The sequence below is a fragment of the Anguilla rostrata genome, chromosome 1 (assembly GCF_018555375.3).
Source record: "Anguilla rostrata isolate EN2019 chromosome 1, ASM1855537v3, whole genome shotgun sequence".
In the NCBI taxonomy this organism is placed as follows: domain Eukaryota; kingdom Metazoa; phylum Chordata; class Actinopteri; order Anguilliformes; family Anguillidae; genus Anguilla; species Anguilla rostrata.
Window position 1 is genome coordinate 63635061 of NC_057933.1, and position 24999 is coordinate 63660059.

Consider the following 24999-nt stretch of genomic DNA (forward strand, 5'->3'; position numbering starts at 1 on the left):
TTTTTGTCCGGAAAAAAAATACACTGTCAGAGTGATATGAGGCCATTCATGTTTTTGTTACAGAAGTACCTTTGTTACTTTGTTACAGCAACATTGTTGCTACAAAATATGACAGAAACGATTTCTGATTGATAATGTAGCCTACAATGATCGGCTTAAGTGAATTAAATTGCGTATGTACGCGTTCGTACACATACATGTAAGCATATTTAGCATTTTCACAAACAAACAGTCCCCAATTGCTGATGTTAATAGAACACGAGGTAAACACGGAACTCAAGCACGTCTTCAAAACTTTTCTACTTATAGAAATTTAGGCTAGTCCAGCATAAATCCACTGTGTTTTTTTATGAACCTATAACTGATTTACAAATGGAACGTTAGAGCGAGAACGAATTGTCACCATCGAACATAGGTTATAGACTGTTCGTTGTGTAGAATCGATCTTCGCTCCAATAGGCCTGCATTTCTATCTTCCTTAGAAAAGAAGGACATTTCACTCCTGTACAAAGGAAGCGACTGCACTGTTAGGCTACCTGTCTGACACATGGCTCCGTGCTCACCTTTTGTTGTAGCCTATGTGACTATTTTAACGTCTTTGGTAGCGTTTAAAGGATATAGGGCTAATTTGTAGTTTGAACGAACATACCTAGTTGGCCACAATTAACATACATGTAATAAAATGCATAAACCACAGTACATTTCGTGTAGGTTGTGGAATAGTTTTATGGCAGACCATTTCATAAAATTCCATAATCTGTAGGCTACTAAGATACACTTGACCCCCTAATAGCGAGTATACAATGCCGTTTTACTACACCACCCAACAGCCAATTGAAAAGCGGGACACAAAGAAAGACACTCCAATTTGACCAAGGAGGATGACACGAAATCCCTTTAGCGTACATAGGTTTCCCAAATACCCCTCCCCCTTCCATTCTGTCCCTACTCTGGTTCCCATGCCATTTTCCCAAACCAGTGATAAATTCCATTATTGAACCGTGGAAGTGGGAATCCTCACGTGATAGGTGAATTTGTAGTTTGAACACGTGGCTCATTCAGAAAGCAGGAATATCCGAGTGTTTTTTCTTTCTCTCGATTTTATTCGGAGGCGGCGCCAGCATTAACGTGTGTGACATTTTCACTGTCTATCTGCCAAACGGGTTCTAGGGAAGACAAAAACTATTTTCTCCTCCCTTTTCGCCAAGTCCGCCATCCGAAAAGAAAAACTGCTGTAATATTATCTAGATAACTTGTCATTTTGCAGCGGGAGGGACCTCAAGAGCAGACTGTATGAATATAAACAAAACAGTCTATCCGTTTGTGTACTGTGGAAGTGCGTTTCTCTAGAAGACCGGACATCTGAAACAAATTTCTTTTTCAAAACTGGCATTTTTCTGACCTGAGCGCCATGAATAAGCTTTATATTGGCAACTTGAGCGAAGAAGCGAGCTCAGTGGAGTTGGAAAGTATCTTCGAGGAGTGGAAGATCCCTATCAGTAGCCCGTTTCTTGTTAAAACTGGGTATGCGTTTGTAGATTGCCCAGATGAGAAGTGTGCTATGAAGGCCATTGATGCACTCTCAGGTAAGACAAATAAAGCAACTGGATCATTATTTTGATTTATAAGACGGTTGGACTTCATTTTTGTGGTTTCGTTTACTAATGTAACAATACTGGGCTAGTATAACCAGCATACGATTGTGGGTTAGAGTGGTGTAAGCAAGCTTTTTTTTCCTTTCCACGCGTGCGGTCACCAGTCTCGAGGCTTAATGGTGCCGTAACACTGTCAAGTGTTAAGTTATGTTTTGCATATCTAAGAATTACATTTGGTCGTGCAGTAGCTATGTTACTATTACTTTTTTAAGAAACAGGCAACGGACGCTGTGTGGATTCGGTTGCTATTCCATTGCACGCGGGGAGGCAAGGCCAGGCGCACGCTATACCTAAAGCTGTAGCTACAGTAACTGCAAACTGTAATTTAAATAATTGTCAACTGTCTCCTGTTACCTTATTGCTTCTTGTTTTTACGGGTTTTGGCTATTAGTAGGATACTGGTGATTCAAATGTAAAACAGAGTTAATAAAAGAACCAATTATTCTAAGTTTATTTTATATTTAAATTATTTTACTATAGGATAAGTACAAGGGCGTATACACATTGTATCAGTGGTTATTTTCCATGCAGTAGATTGGATAGATACGTGGTTTACTGAATAAATGCTAGTTAAATTTTATGAAAACATGATCGATGTATGCCTCTCAAGTTGATTGGAAATTGCCTGGTTTATAAAATGTCTTGGACAGTTAACGATTTGGAAATAATTGTACAAAAATACTTTCCTGGAAGAAACTGAACCTCTCATATGGCTACATGAAAAATATAGGCTTTCATGCTTTGCATGGATTTTGCGCGGGACCGTGTGTATCTGATGGCAATATTTAGGCCCTTGCTATTATTTGATATTTATGATGTTGCAATCTAGGAATGACATTTCACTATAAAAGGAACTCAATATTAACTGCCCTATCAGTGTGCGAACAAAATCTATTCACAACTTGTTTTTGTAAAAGATTTTTAAAAATCTGTTAAAGGTTGATTTTTATGCAGATTCTTTAGGAATCCTTAATTCACGCCCTTGAAGTTATCCTCACTCATGAATCTCGCATTCATTTTCTTCCTCAGGTAAAGTAGAACTCCATGGAAAAGTCATAGAAGTGGAATATTCAGTCCCTAAAAGACAAAGGTAATTTTATTTTTTTTAAATCAGGTTTTGGGAGTTATTTTGGTAATATCTAGCTTTAATTTGTCGTTACAATATACAGAACGAAAAAGTAGGGCCTTACTCAAAACAGGCTTCAACAAAAATACGTTATGTCGCTACATTAAATACAAAGCATTTAAAATGTATTCCCCTTCCCAAAAAAGGTGCAAGTCTTTGACGTGCATTCTTACAGTAAAGATTCGTAGGTTTTTTGACACTAATAGTTATAATGCTACGGATAGAAATCGAGGCCTTGTGCATACAAGGGGCACGTCTTGTGTTGAGCACGTGGACAGCATTTATAAAATGGCTCGTCTGTTTTGTAGCTCGAATTTATAGGTGTTATGGTTCAGAATTTGGGGACTTGGACATTCACAGAATGCCTAATTTATTTGACAAGCATTTAATTTGTTCCGTACGTTATTGAACGTGAAGCTAAATTGTGTCTGATACCGTCTTGTGCGTATTTTTTAAATGTAGCCAACGCAACGATATATTTCAATTTAAAGCATTAGTAGATTCAATGTCCTGTCCTGTTTCTGTGTTGTGTGTCCATCCCACACAACGTGGTTTTCTTAACGGTCGTCGTGATGCATTGAAATAGTCCTGGGTTTGTGTTTGGGCCTTGTCTTATTACATAGATTTACAGTTCTCTTGTAGTTGGTGTACTCAATAGACAAATACTGTTCAATATCATGTTGTTTCCACCTTGGACACATCGTGTATACAAACTGAATGTAGATTTTCAAATCTATTTTGTTAATCACATTTGGTTTTGAGTGGCTTAGTGACCAAATCAGCTGAACTTAAGTAGGTTCATAAGTAAACACTAGGAGAATGTAATAGATTGAGTTATTCTGCGAAATATGATGGCTTCTTTTTTTGGAAAACTGAGTTTTTGTATGTATTTGTTTCTGTCGTAATCTTGTCTGTAGTTGAGAAAAAATGGTTAAGTTTTGATCATAAACCGTGATTTAAAAACAATTTTTTCCCCCAGTGTAACTTATCTTAGAAACGTATTAATTCGTTGTGGGGCAAGAAAAAAATCATTATGACGTATTTATGTAGGTATGTATGTTTTAAAAATCCCTGTAATTTTATGAATGGGAACAAGTCATTGGTGTATTAAGCGCCATTAAAAAAGTAAATGCAAATATTTGAAAGGGGACATTGACATGCAAATTTTAGTTTGCCTGCTTTCAACCTAAAAAGTGAATACTGCGTATATTTGTTAGGACGGTGTTTAAAAATACATATCTTAGCTCATTTGCTTCATGAGAAATAATTTGGGAAAGTGTTTAAAAAAAAAAAAAAATGTCATTGTTACTTTATGTTAAGGTCAGGTTTATATGTGAAGTAGTTAAATTCTTGTGTATTTGTATGATCAGCATTGAATTTGCGTGTAAACATGTATTTTGTTGTCCTTGTGCTTGAAAACCTGTGTGGACCTTCTCTTGTGGGTTATCTGTTATTTATCTGGGGGTGGGGATTTAGAGGTTAATGAATGTCGATGCTTGAGTATGTTTGGACAAAAAAAGTTGTTTTTATCCCAACTATGTTTTTAGCTCTGTTTTTAAATGATCTTTGAACACTGATGTATAATTCCAAAATACACTCCATTGGTGGAGACTACATTGTGGAAACATTTTGTTTTCCTGCACATTTCCATCTGTGGAGAGACGAAGAGTCATGCTTGTCACCTCTGCTCCTAATTCATGGAAAAATGTCAATAAGTGATATTAAAATTAGTGCAACCAGGAGCTAATTGGAACAGGGTGCTCTGAATTTATTATTCAAAATGGAATTCTTGGACCCTGGTGCTTTAGACCTGCTGTGGATCAGTCATCTCTCTGCCTGTAGGGATTAGTGGTGTCAGTCAACAGAGTCTCCGCCCATCCAGCTCAGACTGACCTTTGACCCAGTGGGGAAATGAAGGTTGGGAGGTTGCAGCTCTACAGCTCTTCAAGCCATGCAGGGGAACAGGAATTTTGTCGTGGGTTGGGTCTGTTCAGAATCGGCTGGGCGAAAGCGGGTGTGTATACTGCTGGGGGAGGAGGGGTGACGCATACATCAGCAGTGTTTTTTTCTTCTCCCTTTTCCCTCCCTCCCTGAGCAGACATAGGAGCAGAATTATTGTTGGCTTTCCATAGAGACACTATGCTCTATGATTCACAATGTCTATATCCAACTTCATTCCTGAAATTTTTCCTTGGGAGTTGGGTGTTCCTTGGAAAGTCATTGTGAGTGGAAGGTTATTCTCTTCCTGCATCTTGCTGGGTAAAAGTGTTCTGTAGTCTCCATGGTTAAAGTAAAGAATTTAAGTGTCCCAAGTGTATTATAATCAGCCCACACCTGTGTATTTTTTGTAAGAGTGCTTGGTTGTGCAAAGTTTGCATATTCTAAGATCGTGCAAATGGCGTGAGTGTTTCAGAGGGGGATGGGCGGGGAGACTGGGGGTCGGTGACTCAGTGGTGTCTCCTGCTCTTAATGAATTCACAGGATCTTAGGGGAAATCCCAGGGCCTGCATGCATGTTGTTTTTTTTTCGGGAGCCAGATATCTTCCTCAGGACCTGCAAGACCATACAGCTATGACAAGGTTCCATCGAAACCGTGTGTACAGCCACTTGGTTACATAATTGACATAGCACTATGTTTTAGTAGGAATTTGAGGATAAAAGAAGTGAAAGGCAAATTTAGACCACCGCAATGCTGGTTAAGAGATCAAGGGGCTAAAGAATCCCCTCCTTGCGTTTCAATCCTTGTCCAAGACTACAAAGAGAGATTCTCACCAGTAACAACATATCTCCCACAGGAGGGTTCTCCAGTCCTATGAACCCTATGAGGCCTAGCAGTATGCATGCCCTGTGCTTTCATGTTTTAAATTCTGTCATCACTGTGGTGTGTTTAATGCTGAAAATATAGCAATTTTATAATACAATATATTCTTCATTTCACAACAGAAAATTTTTTATGCCTATAGAAACTTGTATAAAATCACATACATTGTTAAAACATACAGGATAGTAACCATTAGTGTTTACCACGAAAGCACTGTGGAAATTTCACTGTATGACGATGTATACATTCTGAAACCAGGGAAACCTATGGCACTGCTCATCTATTTGATTCATGCAGACTGTTCTCATGTTGTGCATGCAGTTTGGACATTTCTGCCCTGTAATGATTCTGTTGCGTTGTCATACTACAGCACTGAACATTCCGTATTTTGAGAGAAGTAAGACAATATGGCCAGTGTCATAGTACAGAATTTTGAGGCAGTTTATATCCATTTCTACCTACTGGCACGTGCATATGCACATAAATTCAGTGTAGATTGTAGCTGTTGAGAAGAAGGACCCTTCATTATTGCGGAATTGCTGACGGAATTGTGGAGCCGACCTTTGGAAAATCAATTTGTTTACATGGATTTTGCATGTGATATATTGCGTGCAACTAATATAATGTATATTAAATTGGGAGCACAGTTCAGATGTGTTTTAAAAAATTATTTGTAAAGGAGAGTGGGGCAGTTGGTTCTCCTTACCTTTTAAATTTTTTGCTTTATTGAGACTGGTAGGACGGAGAGAGGGTAACGGATAGAGAAGGGCCCACAGCTGAGCGTGCCGTGGTGGGGAGCAGACCCCCCCCACCCACGCCGGGGAATTCCATATGGCCGATAGTGGGCTGCACTACGGACTGCACCGCATGTCTCTCCCAGTTCAGATGTTTTTAAACAAATAGAAGTGTTTAGTTGAAGTTGTTTTGGTATGCTACACGTGAAATGCCAACCAACTTAGTTGTGGGGGTTGTGCCTGGTTCGTAACTACCATTGCACAGATGCAATTACTATGCTGTTTCCCTAAAATGGCACAGTATGTTCAAATGCTCCGAAATGTGCTTGATTTTAATTTTACTGATGACTGAAGGTTTCACCAAGGTGAGAAAAATCAGTTAGCCAACTGTGAGATTGTGCCTTCACCTCTTTATAAAATTCTTTGAAAAATTGTTCCTAGAGGAAGCCATTTTTAAGTATAAGTGCTGTTAATACAGTTATTTGTCCAGCCTCCCATGTATTATTGAAAATATTAAGAATGTTTCGTTTGTTTAAATATATTTCACCCAATCAATGAATATCATTATAAAATATTCCAGGATTGTAGTTTAAGGTGTCCTTGCTTACAATCCCAATAGGCTGACTTTGTCACTGGAAAGGAAGTGCAGTGGTTTCATGTCTCGGGAAGAGCTATCAAATTAATTATGGTGAAATATGTAGTGATTATAAAGGTGATGGCAAAGATGCATGTGAGAAGTTGTGCTTTTATGCAAAATGGAATATTTGTTTTGTGGTTGTCTCAAGGCGCACAGAACAGTAGAGCACACCCAAATTCTTTATGCAAGTCCAAATAGAATGCTGACAGAAAGGTGGAACTCAGAAAACTGTCTGTTTACAAAGACTACAGCATGACAAAAATTTTACTCAAAAAATGATATTTTGACAAAAGGCAGTGTAGCCTCCTGATGTTTTTAAATTGAGATCTATTTGAATGGCAAGCAATGGTTAAGAATGTAATCTGAAAATGTACAGATAATTACTCAGAGCAGCATTTTGAGTCTACACAGAAAATCAGGAGGTCAACAATGCATGTTAAGCTAATATTGTGTTCAACAATTTTCTAATAATTCATGATTTAAACAAAAAGCGCACAGCTCTAATTCTTTACATTCTGTTAGACTGGTTTTCTTCTCCACTGGCGGCATTGGTTTTGTTCAGTTTAGCTTTGAAACGGTCACACAAGTATTTTTTATGTTCTTGATTGATGTTGCGACCTGTTTGAAAAGGTTCTCACCATTACATTTCCCCTTTTGTGTGAACTGTGTTAACCCACATTTGTAATGGGAGCTTAATTTGTTCGAATTTTTGCATCAATTTAATAAAAGGTGGGTATTTTTGTTGTTGTTGTCGACGGTTGTTGCAGTGCTCGGTGTAGTGTGCTCAGAACGTGGCCTGTTGTAGTATTTGCGTTCAGGGCTCTGTGTGTGTCCGTGCGTGCGTTTTCTGCGGGAGGGGCCCCACCCTATTCGCTGTTCTCTGGCTGTCAGTGGGGGACGAGCTGCCTTGACTGCAGTAACCAGACCCCTTCCCCCCACTCCCACAAGGCATAGAGGGGTCTCATTCCATGGGGCACCTTCCTCCCCAAAGCCCAGAGAATTGGGAGCGCAGAGCGCGGGAAATTGTCATTGTCCCCCTGCCTGACTTAGGGGCTCTCGCTGAGGCTGCCTGTGGAGGGCAAGGGAGAGGGGGGCTGAAATGTCAGGAATGCAGGATTTCCTGGAGGGATGATTTAAGCTCTTTGTTCTATAGGTTATTCTTGGCAGGCAAGTTCCGTTTTTTCTTTCCTCCCCATGTTCTTTTGATACAGTATCTTAAGGTGTAGCAGCTAATGTTGTAAAGATCGTCTTGGTTGTGTGACATGGAAATAAAAGCATGCAAAAATCCATTAAGAATGAAAGAACTGGTGTAAAGCTCACACAAAGTTATTTATTAGTGAGCAAATACACAATGTCTCAACCCCTTCGGTCTTTGTGAAGTCATAGCGAGGGAGTCACATGCATAGCTACGAAGGTTGGTGTACAGAAAGAAGTACCGGTCAAAAAAAATGCGAGCGCATGATTAATTCATATAAGAAAGAAATGAAACTAAATATTAAATATCCCACCATCCCAATGACGCCGTTTCAAAGATTGCAATTGTATAAAAACAAATGACAAAATTCACAAAGATATGAAGTCACATAGAACCCACCTAAACCCAATGTTTTACATTTGTATACAAAAAACATTTCTATAAATATATTCGCAAATAGAATACTTGTTTAAGTTTAGTATTAAGTGTTTGAATATTCAGAAAAATTCTGGTGCATATAAGTATGCATAACCTCTGCTGAAATGGTGGTAAAAAAATCTAAATAAATCCCACCTTTTACAAAAAAATATTTCATATATTTGTAAATTTTAAAAAATATATTTTGTGATTGGCAGAGGCATCAAAAGCTCACTATCTCCACTTATATATATGCCATCTACTTTTGCACATGAGATCTTTTGTGAGTTTTCTTATGAAATGATAATCAAAACTTTATTTTCTTTATACACTGCAATACACCTTATGAAAAATTATTTTAAAAGTCATGACTTTTTTGGCCTGAGCATTGCAGTACACAGACCCACCAAATGTTCATGTGTACTATATTACTCATTGGAAAAGTTAATGGTAGTTTTGGATTTCTAGTACTTGGATATATTCATCTCTGAAGACAGGTTTACCTTTACTCTTGTATCCAACAGACTTCACCATTGCTGAAATTTACCTTATTTAATGCTTTGAATTTTTATTTTCCTCAATGCTTCAAAATGGCACATTCTAAAACGTCTTGATATTTAGCACTTTGGTGGTTCATGGACTGTATAAGCTCTTATACAGAAGGTTTCTGCAGTCATACCACCAGGAATGTATTTATGCAAAAAAAGGTCAAATATTTAAAATTATTGTAATCTTAAAATGCACTGCTCTTTTATTCTCAGCAGCATGGGTAAAACCAATCAATTTTCCAGTGAAGCTGATGCTATTTTCCACACTAGTGACCACGTATTACTAAAGGACCGGTCAGAGGAGAGGCATTTCTCACTGATGAAAAGAAACGGTCTTTGAGTTCCTGGTGTGACATTTGGTGGGAGGAGCTAAAGCAGAACCTTGGTCTGCTGAAACCCCTCTATCTTTGGTGGGATGAATCCGGTTGCGGCCTCCTGCTCAGACTCCCAGTCATAGTTGGGGAATGATGTACTTTGTGGCAATTGGACAGTTGTCTATGTACTTAATAAAGAACTTAAAATCATCTTTCCCAAGTAACAGACTTGTTGAATGTCAATGACTGTTAACAGCAAGTAGAGATTTGCACACTGCAATGAAAGGAGTGTGAGGTGGAGACACTAAAAGTTGTCCTTTTTGACTTCAATGCCCAGTTACATTTGTAAATGGAAGTTATGCTTACAAAAAGTTAATGCATTTGTGTGATTCATTCTGTGATTCATGACAAATACACTTGAAGGCTGGCCCATTGTACATGACAAAGCATTGAGCTGCCATTGTTTTTCTTTTCCTTTTTGCTGCTGAACATCCCATCGTGGATTTGTTGACTATAGTTTGGCTTGGCCTGGCCTTTTCCCCTCACTGTTCCTACGGTCTTAAATTGGTGCTAAACCAAATATGCATAATTAATAATAAATAAATAAAAAATCAGGAAAATTACACACACACTCACACGCAAATTCCTATATACACTGCTGAATGGCCAGGCCAAGGTTCATTCAATGGACATTTTAAGTAATGAAATTATCGCAGACATTTTAACTTGAATGTGTTTGTCCCACACTTTAAATATAAGGGTCATATCAGGCACCGTTCAGAGGAAAAGGCTTCCATTCATTTGTTGCAGGCAATATAGCTTGTGAGCTAGCATATGTAAATTTAAACTGTGCCAAAATATGAACCTGCAAGAGCGTACAAGTAAAGAATACAAGAAAGTGTTTGTTTAGTTTAGGCCTATAACTGCCATGCAATCTGTGGACTACAGGGCACATGATACAGGCAAAGTTCACAAAGATATGTCACATGATGTCCCAAGACCGTAAGGTTACATCAGTGGCACAGCAAGAAAAATGGCAGTTAATCTCGCACGCATTTTTGCTGTCATATATTTTTATGATAATGGGTATGGCACAGTATGGGTCCTAAGCCATGTGACTCATGACCAATCACAATTTGTATACATTGCATCACATGCTGAACCAACTTCAGAGATCAGGATCATGCATGCATGCATACTTTCATCAGTGCAAAGGAACCACCAAACACTAGGAGTGGGCACACTTCAGTATATGGCATTATTTATATATATATATATATATATATATATATATATATATATCCCTGTTTTTATGTTCATTCTATGTCTAATTTCATGTGAAGCACTCGGTGCATGTAATTTCTTTATTGTAAAGCACTTTGAACTGCATTCCTTGTATGAAAGGTGCTATACAAATAAAGTTTATTATTATTATTACACTTATCAAATTGATGCCAGATTATATATTTTTGTTTGTCTTTGAGGACTAAAATCAGTAGCATTGAAAATTAATCGAATTAACATATTTGCCAGATGTAGCATGACCACTACGGCATGTGAACATTGGAAATTGATAGCGCAATCTCAGCGATGTCATGTCATGGACCTTTTTGCTATATTTCAGGGTTTTATATATATATATATATAGTGATCAAGGGAAATTTCCATAACCACACTAACATGCATTCATTGTATGCAGTATGGTCATGATAATATGTAACCCTGCCAAACGTAAGTCACACAATCATCTGTATGTGATTCATCAGGGCTGAAATTGTTCGTTTTGGAGAAAAAGAATTGTGTGTGTGTGTGGTATGTGTGTGTATGTATACACTCTCAACTAGGCCATTTACTTAGGGGAGTCTCAACTTCAGTTGGGTGTCTGCATTGTGATTTCATGTCAACTACAATTAATTTTGCATTGGATCTTAACAGGGACTCTACTGAAAGTGTCTGGGGAGGAGTCACAAAGACCAATTTTGACCACCAATTGCTTTTTTAAAATAACCAATTCAAGCAGGCAGTTATGCAGCCTAATTACATTGCACTTGCAATTAGTGCGGGAATTCCCTGCAACAAAACAGAAAATGGACATACTTTGGGCTTTCCATGGTATTACTTGACTAATTTTGCAGTGGTGGATTTGTTTGTTGTTGAAAAATGTTGCTAGTGATTCTGACTACAACTGAGATTTTTTAAAACCAGCTATATTTCATCATATGTTGTACATTCATATGATTTACCATTGCAGTCAGTTAAGACAGACAGAGGGATGTGAAGCGGTCAGTCTTTGCTGGATTATCTTTGTTATATGGATGGTATGTCCTGATGGCTTGCAAAAAAAAAAATGTATGCAAGAGAATGCAACATGGTCGTGTCAGTTGGTATACAAATAAAAAACCAAAGAGCTGAGGATGAATATGGCGAAAAGAGATTGGGAGCTTCACTGCTCCTGTGGGCAGCAGAGAACCCCACTCTGAAATACAAACGAAACTAAACTGCTCAAAGAAAGAGCAGCTTTCTGGAAACCGGAGAAACACATGGAAATCTAGACAATGCCGCCATATGTAAAGCAGTCCTATTGTGTGTAGTGGTGAGTGGTTACAGGGTAATCAAGATTGACCTGAACTCCTTTTCCTCCTTTCACAATGATGCTCAAAGAGAATCTGATAAATCTTCTGGCCAAACAAGATCTCAAGTATTACCTCACCTGTTAGGTCACCTCCCAGGGAAAGGGAATGGCAAAATGACCAATATTGCCCACAAGGAAGGTGACCAAGCTAAGAATACCTGTGGGCAACCAAAAGACAAGCTATCCAAGAAGAACTTTCATTTTGGAGTGTGACAAGGAACCATTTGACATGGCAAGGACATTTTTTTACAGGGAGCAAAGAGGACAAAGGAAAAGTTAGTCATTTTGATAAGATTTGACCGGATGATATAGTGTAAAGTTGGATGCATTTAGTATAAAGGAGAGAACCAGTGAGATTTTCTGCAATTGATTCGATGTCTGAACTGCAACCCCAATGAATTAAAAAATACATTGAAAAATCTGGATACATTATTATGCCATTAAAACTGTGCCATATGAAGATGTTTTATTTAGCAAATTACTAAAATTGTTCTGGCTTCAGTTTTCAATATGGGACAAGTTGTTAATCAATTCTACACTGCTAGCACTTGCTGTGTCATGGGACTATGCTTCCCCCCTCTCTGTGCTTGTGTATGCATTCAGTAGCTCTGGATAAGAGCATCTGCTACATGCTAGTAAAGTAAGCTTGCCCAACTGAAGGACCACCGAAAAAAATTCTGATTTGTTTGACAGTTTAATACATGAATATGGATTTCTGTGGTAAAACTGGCAAGTATTACTGGTATTACAATGTTAACCTGAGACAGGTTGGCATAGTAGATACAAATGGAATAATTGCACCAATGCAGCATGGGTGCACTGACTAGAGGCTGCACTAACAAGAATATGCTAACCAGCATGGTAGGGTTGTGGTACCCGAGGCTGAAAATAGGGCTTTGGTGGTGACTTTGTGACAGCGACTGCGGTCGGTCCAGCTGTACTACCACAGTCATCTCCACGCGTTGTCTCCTTATGTTGGGCTACATTTAGAATGTAAAGTTCTAGTCTTCAAGAGAGACCACCATAGTGCATTGAGATGTAGGCTATAAAAATGAAAACTGGAACAAATAAATATTTATTTTAGGATTACATTTTGTAAGTACCAGGATTGGGGAAGGGGGAGGGGGTGGGGGGTATAGCCTATACTGAAGGATTTAGACATTATGCAATAGTGGTATTTGGAATTGTAATGTCTTTAAATGAGTTTCTTTTTTGTCACTCAAAACACAGGGTACAATATTAATTGACCCTTTAACTTGAATCCATACAAATGCCAATTTAATATATTTAAATAATTTTTATATATTCATTCAAAGAATGCTTGCACCATCCTTTTTATCACTTGTATTACTTGTGCCCTATAAAACATGAAGGGCTTTTCAGAATTGTATTTCTCTGTTCGGTCTGTGCATTTAGGCAAAAACAGTGTAGGCTAATACAGTAGAATCCACCATATTGCATAATGGATTATCGCATAATTAGGGTATTTGCATAGAATTGCCAAATCGCTTACCATTTCCCATTCATTCCATTGTAAAGAGATTGCGTATCTTCATAAACCATTAGCACACATTTTCATGGAATTCTAGTCTAATTATGTTGCCTACTGATCTATAAATTGGGGAGAGTTACAATAAAGGCAATAGTTTTTGGATTTTTCACATTTACTCAACTATTTAGCCTAGCACTGTGAAATTTTTACTTCAAACAGCTTTGAAATGTCAGTAGTCATTAGCCATTTCAGTTACATTCATAACTTGTTCGAATCAGATGCAATTTAAACCAAAATACACGCAGTTCGAGATTATGTTCAAACCACCCTGCATGATTGTAGCTGAGGTGTGGAATAATTGTAACCGTAAATGAAAACTCCCTATAATTTGCTTACTCAGGCTTTTTTTTTCATACAAATGTTAATTAAGAAAACATATTTCCAATGGTAACATGAGACCTGCTACATCCTCAGATTATGTAGTACGGGCATTATTCATGAAAAAAGACACCTTAAACATTGACGCACAAGCAACTTTGTCACTTGATGTGAAGTGAGGTGTGGCAACGTCCAATTCAATGAGGAAAGCTGCTTTAGTTTTTTTCTTAACACCCAAGTAAGCTTTTACAAAGCGAACGGCATACATACAGACCAATCTGGTGCATGCTTATTATAAATGCCTGTGACCAGGTGGCTGTTTCTTTTCCATTAATCACTTGGTTCCTCCAGAAGATGAGGCAGTGTCAACACAGCAAGCCAATTAGGTGACCACATTTAACATTAAACACTGAACTAACTTAAAAAGTCAAACGCATTGAGTAAAATCTTTAATACAATTAAGTGGAATCTACTGTAGTTAGTTCACCATGTCCAAGGTTGCCTGTAAACTTTAAAGCAGTTGAAACTTTTAAAACCTGAAATGCAGTCTCATTCAGGACAAAATTGTACCAATAAATTCAAAGAACATTTCTAATCATTTTACAGGTTTTTTCTTTTTTGTTTGATATCAGGGGTGCTTAGGCTTTAAAAAAAACACTTAGGCGGCCAGCCTAAGATATTTCAATGCAGGAAAAACCCTGGACACTATTATAAAAATTTGAGTCTGAACAAATCCATGAGCCATTCTCTCATGAGGAAGAAAAGATTTGTTTGTACATAAAGTTACTAGCTAACGGGTTGCAGTTTCTCATGTACAAGCTAGTGAAAGAAATCTTGAGTACTTTGTTCATAATGTAAGTAAGCCTGTAGTCAAGGCCATGAAAGGCCAAGTTTCATATCGTAAAGATGCAATGGAGAGTTTAAGTACTAGTCTCTCTTTGTTTGAACATACAATATGGCCAGTCACAGCCTACTGTACATATTCATCTTCATATCAAACAGTATAAACTCTAACAATTTGGTTGGATCGATATGTTGCGAAGAGCTTTCAGTTTCTCAGTGATGGGCTATGGAGACCCTTTTTGGTCCCCAGATACCACATAAACATTGAACCTCTTGGGGAATAAAGGCCGAACCAATGGCTCTCTGTCTAGATAATGTGTGAATCGGTGGTAACATCTAATGGGGTTTCTCTTCTCAGAAGCAGCAAATTGCAGATCAGGAATGTCCCCCCTCACATGCCGTGGGAGGTGAGTTCCATTTTTATGCTTCCTCTTTCTGTAACAATTTGGGTGTAAGGATTACGATACGCTGTTATTTCTATGTAGTTTATCAGAATGCTTTGAAAGTGTACACTTTACTGTTTGCATTGTTAATGCTTTGCCTTCCATCTGAATTCGAAATTGAAAGTTTTAATGTTTATCTGGGGTTCAGCTATACCTTTATTTTGTTTCATAGAAAAGTTGCAACGCGGCATTAAAAGGACATTTTTAAAATCATATAAAGTACTAATATGCACATTTTATGTCCTGTAAACCTAGAACCTGATTCTGTTCCAGATGATGACACAAGCTGGCCTTGCCACCCAGAGAGTTTCATTAGTGTGAATGGAGAACTACAAACCCCTAAACAAAGATTTTTTTTCTACAGATCTTTGATAACTTACAGGCACCAGGGTTTATGTAGACAATTGTCTTGAGTTTATCAGCGTGTGGTTTGTGGGGATGATTTCATAGCTGAAAAATTTATTTTGGGGGGTTTTGAGTTCCATCAGACAGGATGAGCTGTTCAAGAGACCATTTTGTTGTCGTATAAGGAATTAAAATCTACTGCATTGACATTACGTTCTTGCTCCATATGCAAATTCACGATGTTTCCCAATTTGTGAGCAAATTTGAATGCCTGAAACAATGTTAAATCTCTTATTGCGCATATCTAGATGCTGTGCTAACTGCGTATTGGCCTTTCCCTCTCCCCCTCCCTCGATGTCTCATCAGGTTTTAGATGGCTTGTTGGCTGAACATGGCACTGTGGAGACCTGTGAACAAGGTGGGCACGGTTCTGCTGCTTGTGTTTATAGCACACAGAATAGTGATTCTGAAATGGACCCCGCTGTACTTCAGTCAAAATGAATTCATTTCTTTGCTTGCAGTGAACACTGAGACCGAGACTGCGGTTGTCAACGTTAAATACGCCACCAAGGAACAGGCCCGGCAGTGAGTGCGCCCCACTCAGCACACAATTTCACACGCCGCTGTTTATTCAATATCGAGCCGCAGCCCGCGTGTTTTTCTGATCCTGGCAGGCAATGCGGCTTACACTTTTGCACCTGGTCTGTAGTAACGGTCTCCTGCCAGCATTAAATAATTTTGATTACTTTCAGAGTTACTTTTTAAAATGTTTTAATCAGCGATTTCAAATCTCACGAACAAAACGTGTAATGATCAGATCATAAAGCGCAGACTTACGTGGTCGCTGTTGCCCTCTAGTGTACACAGAAAAATCCATTTGTATTCTGGAGAAAGGAAGATGGGCAATTTGGAGGAATTTAATTTTTCCCATACACACACACTTCTGTGTCTTTTTGAGAAGTTTCCATATAAAAATATGCAGCTTGCTTGGATGCATTAGTCTTCATAATGTGGCAGCAATCCGTCTGGCTCTCATGGTTTCAACTTGAGGAAATTTTATTTGAAAGGGAAAACTCATCTCAATCAGATTTCATTGTATTTTTATTTTCAGATTGTTGACATTGTGATGTAAATCATTTTCTGGTGGATATACTCTGGGTTGAATTCTAAGTTCCCTAAATGTAGCGGGAAGCATCAGCTGTAGTCAGAAATGGCACAACAAGAATAGCGCAACAAGAACTTGCAAATACAAACTAGCAGCCTAAATCTGAGCGTCTTATTGTGGCTAGTTTCACAGAGCTTTATGTAGCCTACCTGTGAGTTTGGTCTTTTGTTATCCATGGTTAAAAATTGTTGCTATCAAGCTCTGTTATATGCACTGATCACCACTGCAATACCAAAAGATGACAGTAAAAATATTGGTGCCTTTTAAGGCTTTGCTCCTTTGCTTTTTTCTAAGTGACCGAATGTGTGTTAAAGAAAACTGAAATGGAATTGTAAAAACTGAATTTGAAAGCATATTGAACTTGAATTTTTAATTTGAAATTAAAGTGAAAATTGAATTGAATAAAGTATATAAAGAAGAATAAAACTAAAAAACCATACATTCAGTTTCATATAGTGAAATACATATTTAAGTTATACAATTCAGATTATATTTCTAATTCAGGTTTCTTTTCTAACTACAATAACTCAGTTTAAACATTACAAATTCAAATAACCACAATACAAAAGTTATGCATTTCAGATTCTATTTGTTGACACACATTTCTGCCCATAACTTGTGTATTGTGAGGCTGTGCGACTACTTGTGTGCCACCTCAGCGCAACCTGCCGTTGCTGTTTATCCCAGGGCAATGGAGAAACTCAACGGTCACCTGATGGAGGACTATGCGCTGAAGGTGACCTACATCCCGGACGAGACTGCCCAGCAGGATGCTCCTCAGGCCGGGAGGCGTGGGCCGGGGCCTCGTGGGTCCCCCAGGCAGGGCTCCCCGGGGGTGGGGCCGGGCGCCAGGCCAAAGCTGCAGCCCGACGTCCCCCTGCGCATGCTGGTGCCCTCGCAGTTTGTGGGCGCGATCATCGGCAGGGAAGGGGCCACAATACGCAACGTCACCAAGCAGACGCAGTCCAAGTATGTCCGCTTAGGCCACACCCACTTTCCGGCTACAGATGAAGGGTGTGGATTCACACTGAGTTTACATTACCATTTAGTCATTTAGTTGATGTGCCTCTGCAGGGCAGTTTACAGGGTACACAAAAAATAAGATGGCTTTCATTTGTTATGCGCTTAACCATTAAGTGGTTCATATTTACCATACTCTCTGTATATTTTGTTGTGCATGAGCCTCCTCCACTTTAAATGGCCCTTAAAAACTGTTTGCTCAAATGCTTATTGGCTGCACTTACACCCACATTTAGATATTTATTGTCCTACATATTCGATAATCATTTGTGTAAAAAAAAAAAAAAAAGATTTGGGTAAAAAAAAATATATATCAAAATAAAAGACTTTGCTTAGTCAGCATAAAGAATGTGGAATTTTGCCAGTGACTGAAATTCAATCAGTACTGATTTTTTTTCCCCCACTTTGTTTTGAATCATGTAGTTCTGCCAGGGTTACATTCTTTCAGTACTTACATTACATGATTTTGATAGCTGTTGAAATGTAATAGAAAATTTTACAACATTATTGAAACGCTTGAGTTTGCTCAGAGGGGAAGAGTTTTTTTTAGTTGTTGTATTAGATGTAGTCATGGGCGTCATTGTCTAATAAAAATGAATTGACTGACATTGAAAGACATTGCACAGTAAAATGCTAGCAATTCTCTGTTGACCTCGGGCTTGTAGTTTTTCTACGAACAGTCACACTGACTGAAAAAGGTGCTGCAGCATTTTCTGTAAATGCATTCTCTCAAGGATAAAATCATATTGTTCGTATTGATCGTATATCATATTGTTTGGTTTCAAGAGGATAGATTAGGATTAGGTAAATTCTAATTTGTTTTAGATGGTTGAACCAAACTTATCCATTCAGTTGGAACTAGCTGTACATACAGCATGAGAGTAAAACTGACCTCTGACCTGAGAAGTTTCTACATTTTATAAATTTTATAGTTTTCTTTAACCAGGGAGGTCAACTAAACACATCTTTTCAAAAAATCTGAAAAGTGGGTAGGAAACACAAGGGCTTTTGTCACCAGTCAGGTGTAGGAGAATATTTTGGAGGTTTTTTTTTGTATGTATGAATCCTATGAATAAAGGAGGGACCAAAACATTTTTTAACACTGCTAGAAGATCACTCCATTTTTGGTGATCAAAGACCTTACCTGCATTTTAAGTATGTTTTGTGTACCAGCACCATCTCAGTGCTTCCTTCCCTTACCAGGATTGATATTCATCGGAAGGAGAATGCTGGTGCGGCCGAAAAGCCCATCACAGTTCACTCCACGCCTGAGGGCTGTTCGGCTGCCTGTAAAACCATCATGGAGATCATCCAGAAGGAGGCACAAGACACCAATTTGTGAGTTCTGCTCAATTGCTTACCCCTTCATAACAAAATACTGAAGTTGGTGGGGGGGGTGGGGAGTGCCAGTAAAAAGCTAAGGTGTAAGTGGAATTAGGTAGTCCAGTTAGCACCTGTGTGAATGTTTTGCCCAGTGATCACACAACTTGCATTGGGTAGATACAAGTTGGGTCAAGTTGTACAGCCCTGTAAAGAAATGTTAGAATTCAGCTGCCTATGAACAGCGTTCATAGGTTTGGCAGCATATTGTAGCTATCGGGGCACTGAACGTGAATAAACGTGAATAAATGGTTTTGGTGGATTGCACTTGGATTGTACACAGCGGGATGAGATGGGGGGGGGGGGGCTTACCCAGCAGACTCATACCATGACCAGTAACATACTCCTCAGTGGGTCTGCCAGCCATTGGATTTGCTTTTATACTGTGGGCTGCATTTCTACAAACCTGTTTGCGTGTCTTGTATACCTGTGTGAAAAGGAAAAGGAAAACCCTGTGGGGTGATATCGTGTCTACCTGGGAAATGTTATGATCAATTTTATTTTCACGCAGGGTGTTTTTGGATTTGAAGTTAAATTATAATCACCCGGGCAATCATGAACACTCAAATCCTATTCCGATTTGTTTCAGCACTGAAGAAATTCCTCTGAAGATCCTTGCGCACAACAACTTTGTTGGCCGACTGATCGGCAAAGAAGGAAAGAACCTGAAGAAGATCGAGCAGGACACAAATACAAAGATTACCATTTCCCCGTACGTTGCCGCCCACACCTTACTCTTCCACTCTTTCAGCATTTCAGCTAAAAGGCCCAGAATGAACCCCGCTCCTCTGGCGTGCTCTTAGTCTGCAGGACCTGTCACTGTATAACCCGGAGAGAACCATCACTGTGACGGGGACTATCGAGGCGTGCGCCCGAGCTGAGGAGGAGGTCATGAAGAAGATCAGGGAGTCTTACGAAAACGACATGGCTGCTCTCAATGTAAGTATGTTGGGCTGCAATAATATTTTCTCAAGTGGTCCTGAAGAGTATAGCAACAAGGAGTTACAGAATTTCTTTTCCACCAGCTTGGAAACTGAAACCTGAAAAATGAGTGGTTCCCATTAGGTCAGTTGTTTCAATTAATCCATTGAGACTTGATTTGGAACACAGCTGAGGACTCCTGCAGATCCTAAATGCTTTGTAATTACTTTATATTGACTCAATATGTTGGCAAACCTATGCAATGCAGCCTCTCTGTTTGTTTTTGCCATTGTCTGTTGCCATGGTGTTGGCACTGACGTAGTGTATGCTCTTCTCCACAGCTCCAGTCAGATTTGATCCCAGGGCTGAACCTGAATGCGCTGGGTCTGTTCCCCTCCTCGTCCTCCGTCATGGCCCCCTCCATGATGGCAGCACCCTCAATGGGAGGGCAGTCCGTGCACTCTTCCTTCTCAGTGAGTGGTTTGTCTCCTGCCCCTCAGTGCACAAGGGAGTATGATTGTGTTTGAGGTGTTTTAGGTGATAGGTGTTTGAGGTGTTTAGGTGTTAGGTGTTTGAGGTGTTGGGTAGGCAGTCTAATGTGTACATCCCCCCTGTGTTCAGTGATACGAGGTAACTGAGGGCGTGTAATGTGTACCTTTCTCCTGTAGAGCCCATTTGGGATCGATGCATTTTGGGCATCCACAGTGTCAGTGGGCAGCCATGCCCCTGGTGTAAGTGACCCCTCCCAGAGTGCTTTGCATGGCTCTGCCTGGCTGCTCTATAGATGGAATGTAGGAAGATTATGTTGGTCTTTCACAAACTCCCAGGTCCCCAACTGCCATAATTTTTGCCAAATGGATATAACCGGAAGTGAGTCACTGGAATATGGCACTGCACCTTTGGACTATATACATTATAATCTAGTATTGCCTTCCCTTATCCAAATGTAGGCTACTTTTCCAAGATGGAATAAGATGGCAAATGATCACATCTTTAAAAAAAAAAAAAACCTTACTGGCTAGAAGAAGTTTTTTAATGAGTCTTGCATTTGCAGTATTTACTTTAATTTTGCATTGGCTTTCTTGCTTGGTATCACTTAAGTGTGCAACAAAAATTAACTTGCTATTGGAATAGTTTATTACTGAACTGGACACATCCACAGTGATACTTGAACAGCATCAACAATTCTCTAGGAAATAATTCAAGTTGAATCTAATACTGTAAGTATTTGGCTGTTCTGTTGCTATTCCTGATGTTAATAGCTAGCTAGGTAGTATCCCTGCTAACATAAAACATTCTCACAATGTTTCTGTAATGTAGTGGTAATGTTATAACATTGATATAACTTTCCAGTGACACTGAGAACATTTTGTTAGCTGGGTGAGAGCTACATGCCATCATCACACATTTTAATTTCTACAGCTGCCTGGTTTGCTAGCTAGATTGCTTCCATTATAACACCTACATATTCGCAGCTGACTATACTTCAGATGTTCATTATAATAATGGGCTAGTTTGAAAGCTTCCTTACCATTAACTCTTTGAGAATTGTGAAGTGTACCAAGCTGGATTGTTAGTGACATATTTTCATTCATACAGCTAATTACCTAGCTTACTACACTCCTAGCATTTCATTCTGCAGTAACTAGCCAGCCAGTGTCCTGCTAATTGCTTGGGGCTTTTCATTGCAGTTGCGCAAACATCCATTTAAAAAAAAAAAAAAAATCATACTTTAATTTCAAATGTCATGCATATTTCTTTTGTAGTGAATTACAAACGTAATATGATCAGCTGCATTTTCTGTAATGTACTGCACCACAATCAATACCGGTGTTGTGTATTCCAAAATGCAGAACTACTTTGGGAGCGTGGCCTACTAATTATCTGTGCATCAGGTGTACTGATACATTTTGGGGTCTCACATCATCAGAGCACAACAAATGATCTTATCAGCCTGGTGTACTGCTGTACAAGGTTGCACATTATACTGCTGTGGCTGTTAGGTGATGCAATTGAGTAAAATTGTTTGAACTGAATTGGGGGGAACTGACTAAATAGACCTTTTTGGCTCAAGCTAGTGTTGTGTTCAATGTATTTTTAGTTTTACGGATATATATATATTTATATATATATATATATAAATAATATTGATATGATGTTTTCCTGTCCATACACTGCTTTAGTTATGGTGTCGTGACAATAATGCAAATGAACGAGAGACTGGATTGCAGGGTTGGTGGGGTGGTGGTGGCTCGTTGTGGTATACAGTATGCCGCACCCCTCGGCCTCCCAGTTCCCTCTTATTTGCAGCTTGAGCTGGGCTACCCCCCCTGAGTGCTTTGCTTAAGTATGCTGCTCGCTTGCACTGAAATTGCCTGGTTTCCCAAACAGCTTAGTACATTAAACGTGCCAAGAATCTGCGTTTGTGTGTAATCTTACAGTGTAGATATGTGGCAGAGAGAAGTGCACCCTTCGGTCCACAGCTCGACTCAACCACCCAAGTGCACTTACGTCAAACAGAATGTGAGACTTATGTAACCTTGAGCTCCGTCTTGTGGTTTTTTTTTTTGTTCCCCCTGAGTTAATCACGTCTGCAGTGCATGCTTGAGCATGTTTCAGAGTTACTGGATAAACATACATGAAGGAGGGGAACCTCTTGAAACAGTTATTGTTTTCCAGCAGCGATTTCCGGTCCTCCTTTGGGTATTTCCTTGTGTGTGCTGGTTTGAGTCGCAGCTGTACCCACTTAATCGTGTTTTATAGAGCTCTTACTCGGGAGATAATTTTTATTTTATAGTTTTCAACAGTTATCTTCTATAATTCATTTGTGTAATAACTTTGTATTGAAGATATAATTGTGGGACAAAGAGGAAATTAATTTCACATCTCTTTGGTCGAATTGTATCTTTTACATTATATATATATTTTAGTCAAAGTGATTTATTGCAATGAAATTGCTCTTGTGTTGATTTATTGCCACGGGGCCTGTAGCAATTAAATAATTAAGTGTGTTCACTCAACTGCCGCTCTCGCCAGTTTCAGTGGAAAAAAGGTACCATTATTTTTAGAACAGAAGTTCCTTTTTTTGTTTCATTTGCGGTGAACGTCCAGCATATGACCGTCACATGATCCAAACCCAGATCAGTATTCAGTCAAAAACTAGCCCAAACCTACTAACTAGATGCAGGGCTCTACTAGGACCAGAGTTTGGAAGTACTGTTTTGTATTCCTTATATATGAGTCCTGGTGGTTTATCACAAGATTTCAATGAAGAAAAACCTAAATCCACCACCTCAGAGATTAGGACTCTTAACTTTAATGTGACGCATACTGAATCCCTTTATCCATTCATACTGCTTGAACTGGTGACTGGTGGGTGTGAGCTTATGACTGCAGAACTATGGGTTATATATGGAACAGTAGTCCGACAGTGATGAGCCTACATCCTTGTTTCGGATTCTTTGGATGCGGGCTCAATTTTAGCTGATTGACTTCTCTGCTTGGCCACCACTTCTTTGTACCTGAATGTATGATTTACGAAGATGATAAAAAATTAGGCATACCTTAAACAGCGTATTTTTTTTTGATATTGATAATGATTGGCAGCCAAAGTATTCTATAGAGGTTAATGAGTATTAGAATTGGAATAGAAAGTGTAACGTTTCACTGTAGAATATTCTGTGCCATTCTGAAATCGGACCCTGAAGGTTCCATGATGCAGGGCAAAACTGTCTGAAATCCTGAGCTTAAAGCTCAGCTTAGCTGAAATGGAGATTCTGTGCTTCCCGGCCATGTTCACCCCCTCCCCCCACCTGCTGCTCACCCAGGATGGCGTCATAGTGCTTTCCTGTTTGTCTGCTAGGAATCTCAGAGTTGAACTGGATAACAATCTGCCCTTTCCTCGCCACCTATTCAGCCCTGCTTAGTCTAGGACCTGGCAATTTCTGGAGTATCTGGAGTACTGCAACTCCCTTCTCAATGGGCTGCTTGCCTCCAACATAAGCAGCTTAAAAATACTGTTGCTCGCCTCATCTACAACCCAAGGCTCAGAAATGTCAGTTCTTTTCTCATCTACTTCCACTGGCTACCAATATTGGCTCAGATCAAATTCAAAACTACAGTGCTAGCCTACCGGGCAGCTGAAGGGACCACTCCATTGTATGTTGAAAAGATTATCGGACTTTACACACCAGCCAGGCCTCTTCTGCTATCTTTGGTGACGTGGCTACCCGTGCTCATGCCTTTCTGAGTAATGTCTCCTGTCTGTTTTGGCCCCCTGGTGGTGGAATGTGGTCCTCACTGCAGTCAGTGCAGCAGAAACTCCACCCATCTTCTCATGCAGACTGAAGAGCCAGCTGTTTAGACTGCACCATGGCTCCCCTGACCTTCTTTAGCCTATCACCTTATTTTATTTGGATTTCCATTGGGAATAATGTTATAGACATAGCTGTGAAGATAGTTTAGCTGTATAGTGGCATTTACAACACTAGTTGTTGGTTTGTTTGGTTCACTTTACTTTATGTATTTTAAATGGGCCTTCTTAGCTGCCTTCAGTATTGACATTGCACTTTTTGTACTCCTGAGAGTGAAATTGATGTTCTCCACTTTTATAAGTCACTCTGGATAAGAGTATCTGCAAAGTGATTGTAGTGCAATTGATGTAGGCTTGTCTCTAGTGAATTAGGATGGGCTTGGTTATTTCATGTTTCAATCTGAACACTGCTCCTCCCTCCTGTTTCTTAATCTTCTGTTACCTCTGTACAGCCACCAGAATCAGAGACTGTACACCTGTTCATCCCAGCACTGGCTGTAGGAGCCATAATAGGAAAACAGGGCCAGCACATCAAGCAGCTGTCGCGACTTACAGGAGCATCCATCAAGGTACGTGAGTCAGTAGTACTGCCATTGGTATGAAGTACGGGATGTAACATAA

General features: G+C 39.3%; 1 protein-coding gene across 1 annotated transcript in view; it reads left to right on the plus strand.

Moving 5' to 3' along the window:
• The first annotated feature begins 931 nt into the window (after positions 1 to 931).
• Positions 932 to 24999, plus strand: part of LOC135262105 (insulin-like growth factor 2 mRNA-binding protein 3) — a 29169-nt gene continuing 5101 nt past the window's right edge. Inside the window, exons 1-11 of the mRNA XM_064348959.1 lie at positions 932 to 1586; positions 2685 to 2745; positions 15151 to 15199; positions 15947 to 15998; positions 16102 to 16165; positions 17433 to 17714; positions 18969 to 19103; positions 19735 to 19857; positions 19949 to 20084; positions 20408 to 20539; positions 24831 to 24947. Of these exons, the coding sequence (XP_064205029.1) occupies positions 1412 to 1586; positions 2685 to 2745; positions 15151 to 15199; positions 15947 to 15998; positions 16102 to 16165; positions 17433 to 17714; positions 18969 to 19103; positions 19735 to 19857; positions 19949 to 20084; positions 20408 to 20539; positions 24831 to 24947 (1326 nt within the window). The 5' untranslated portion in view covers positions 932 to 1411. The remainder of the gene's footprint in view (positions 1587 to 2684; positions 2746 to 15150; positions 15200 to 15946; positions 15999 to 16101; positions 16166 to 17432; positions 17715 to 18968; positions 19104 to 19734; positions 19858 to 19948; positions 20085 to 20407; positions 20540 to 24830; positions 24948 to 24999) is intronic.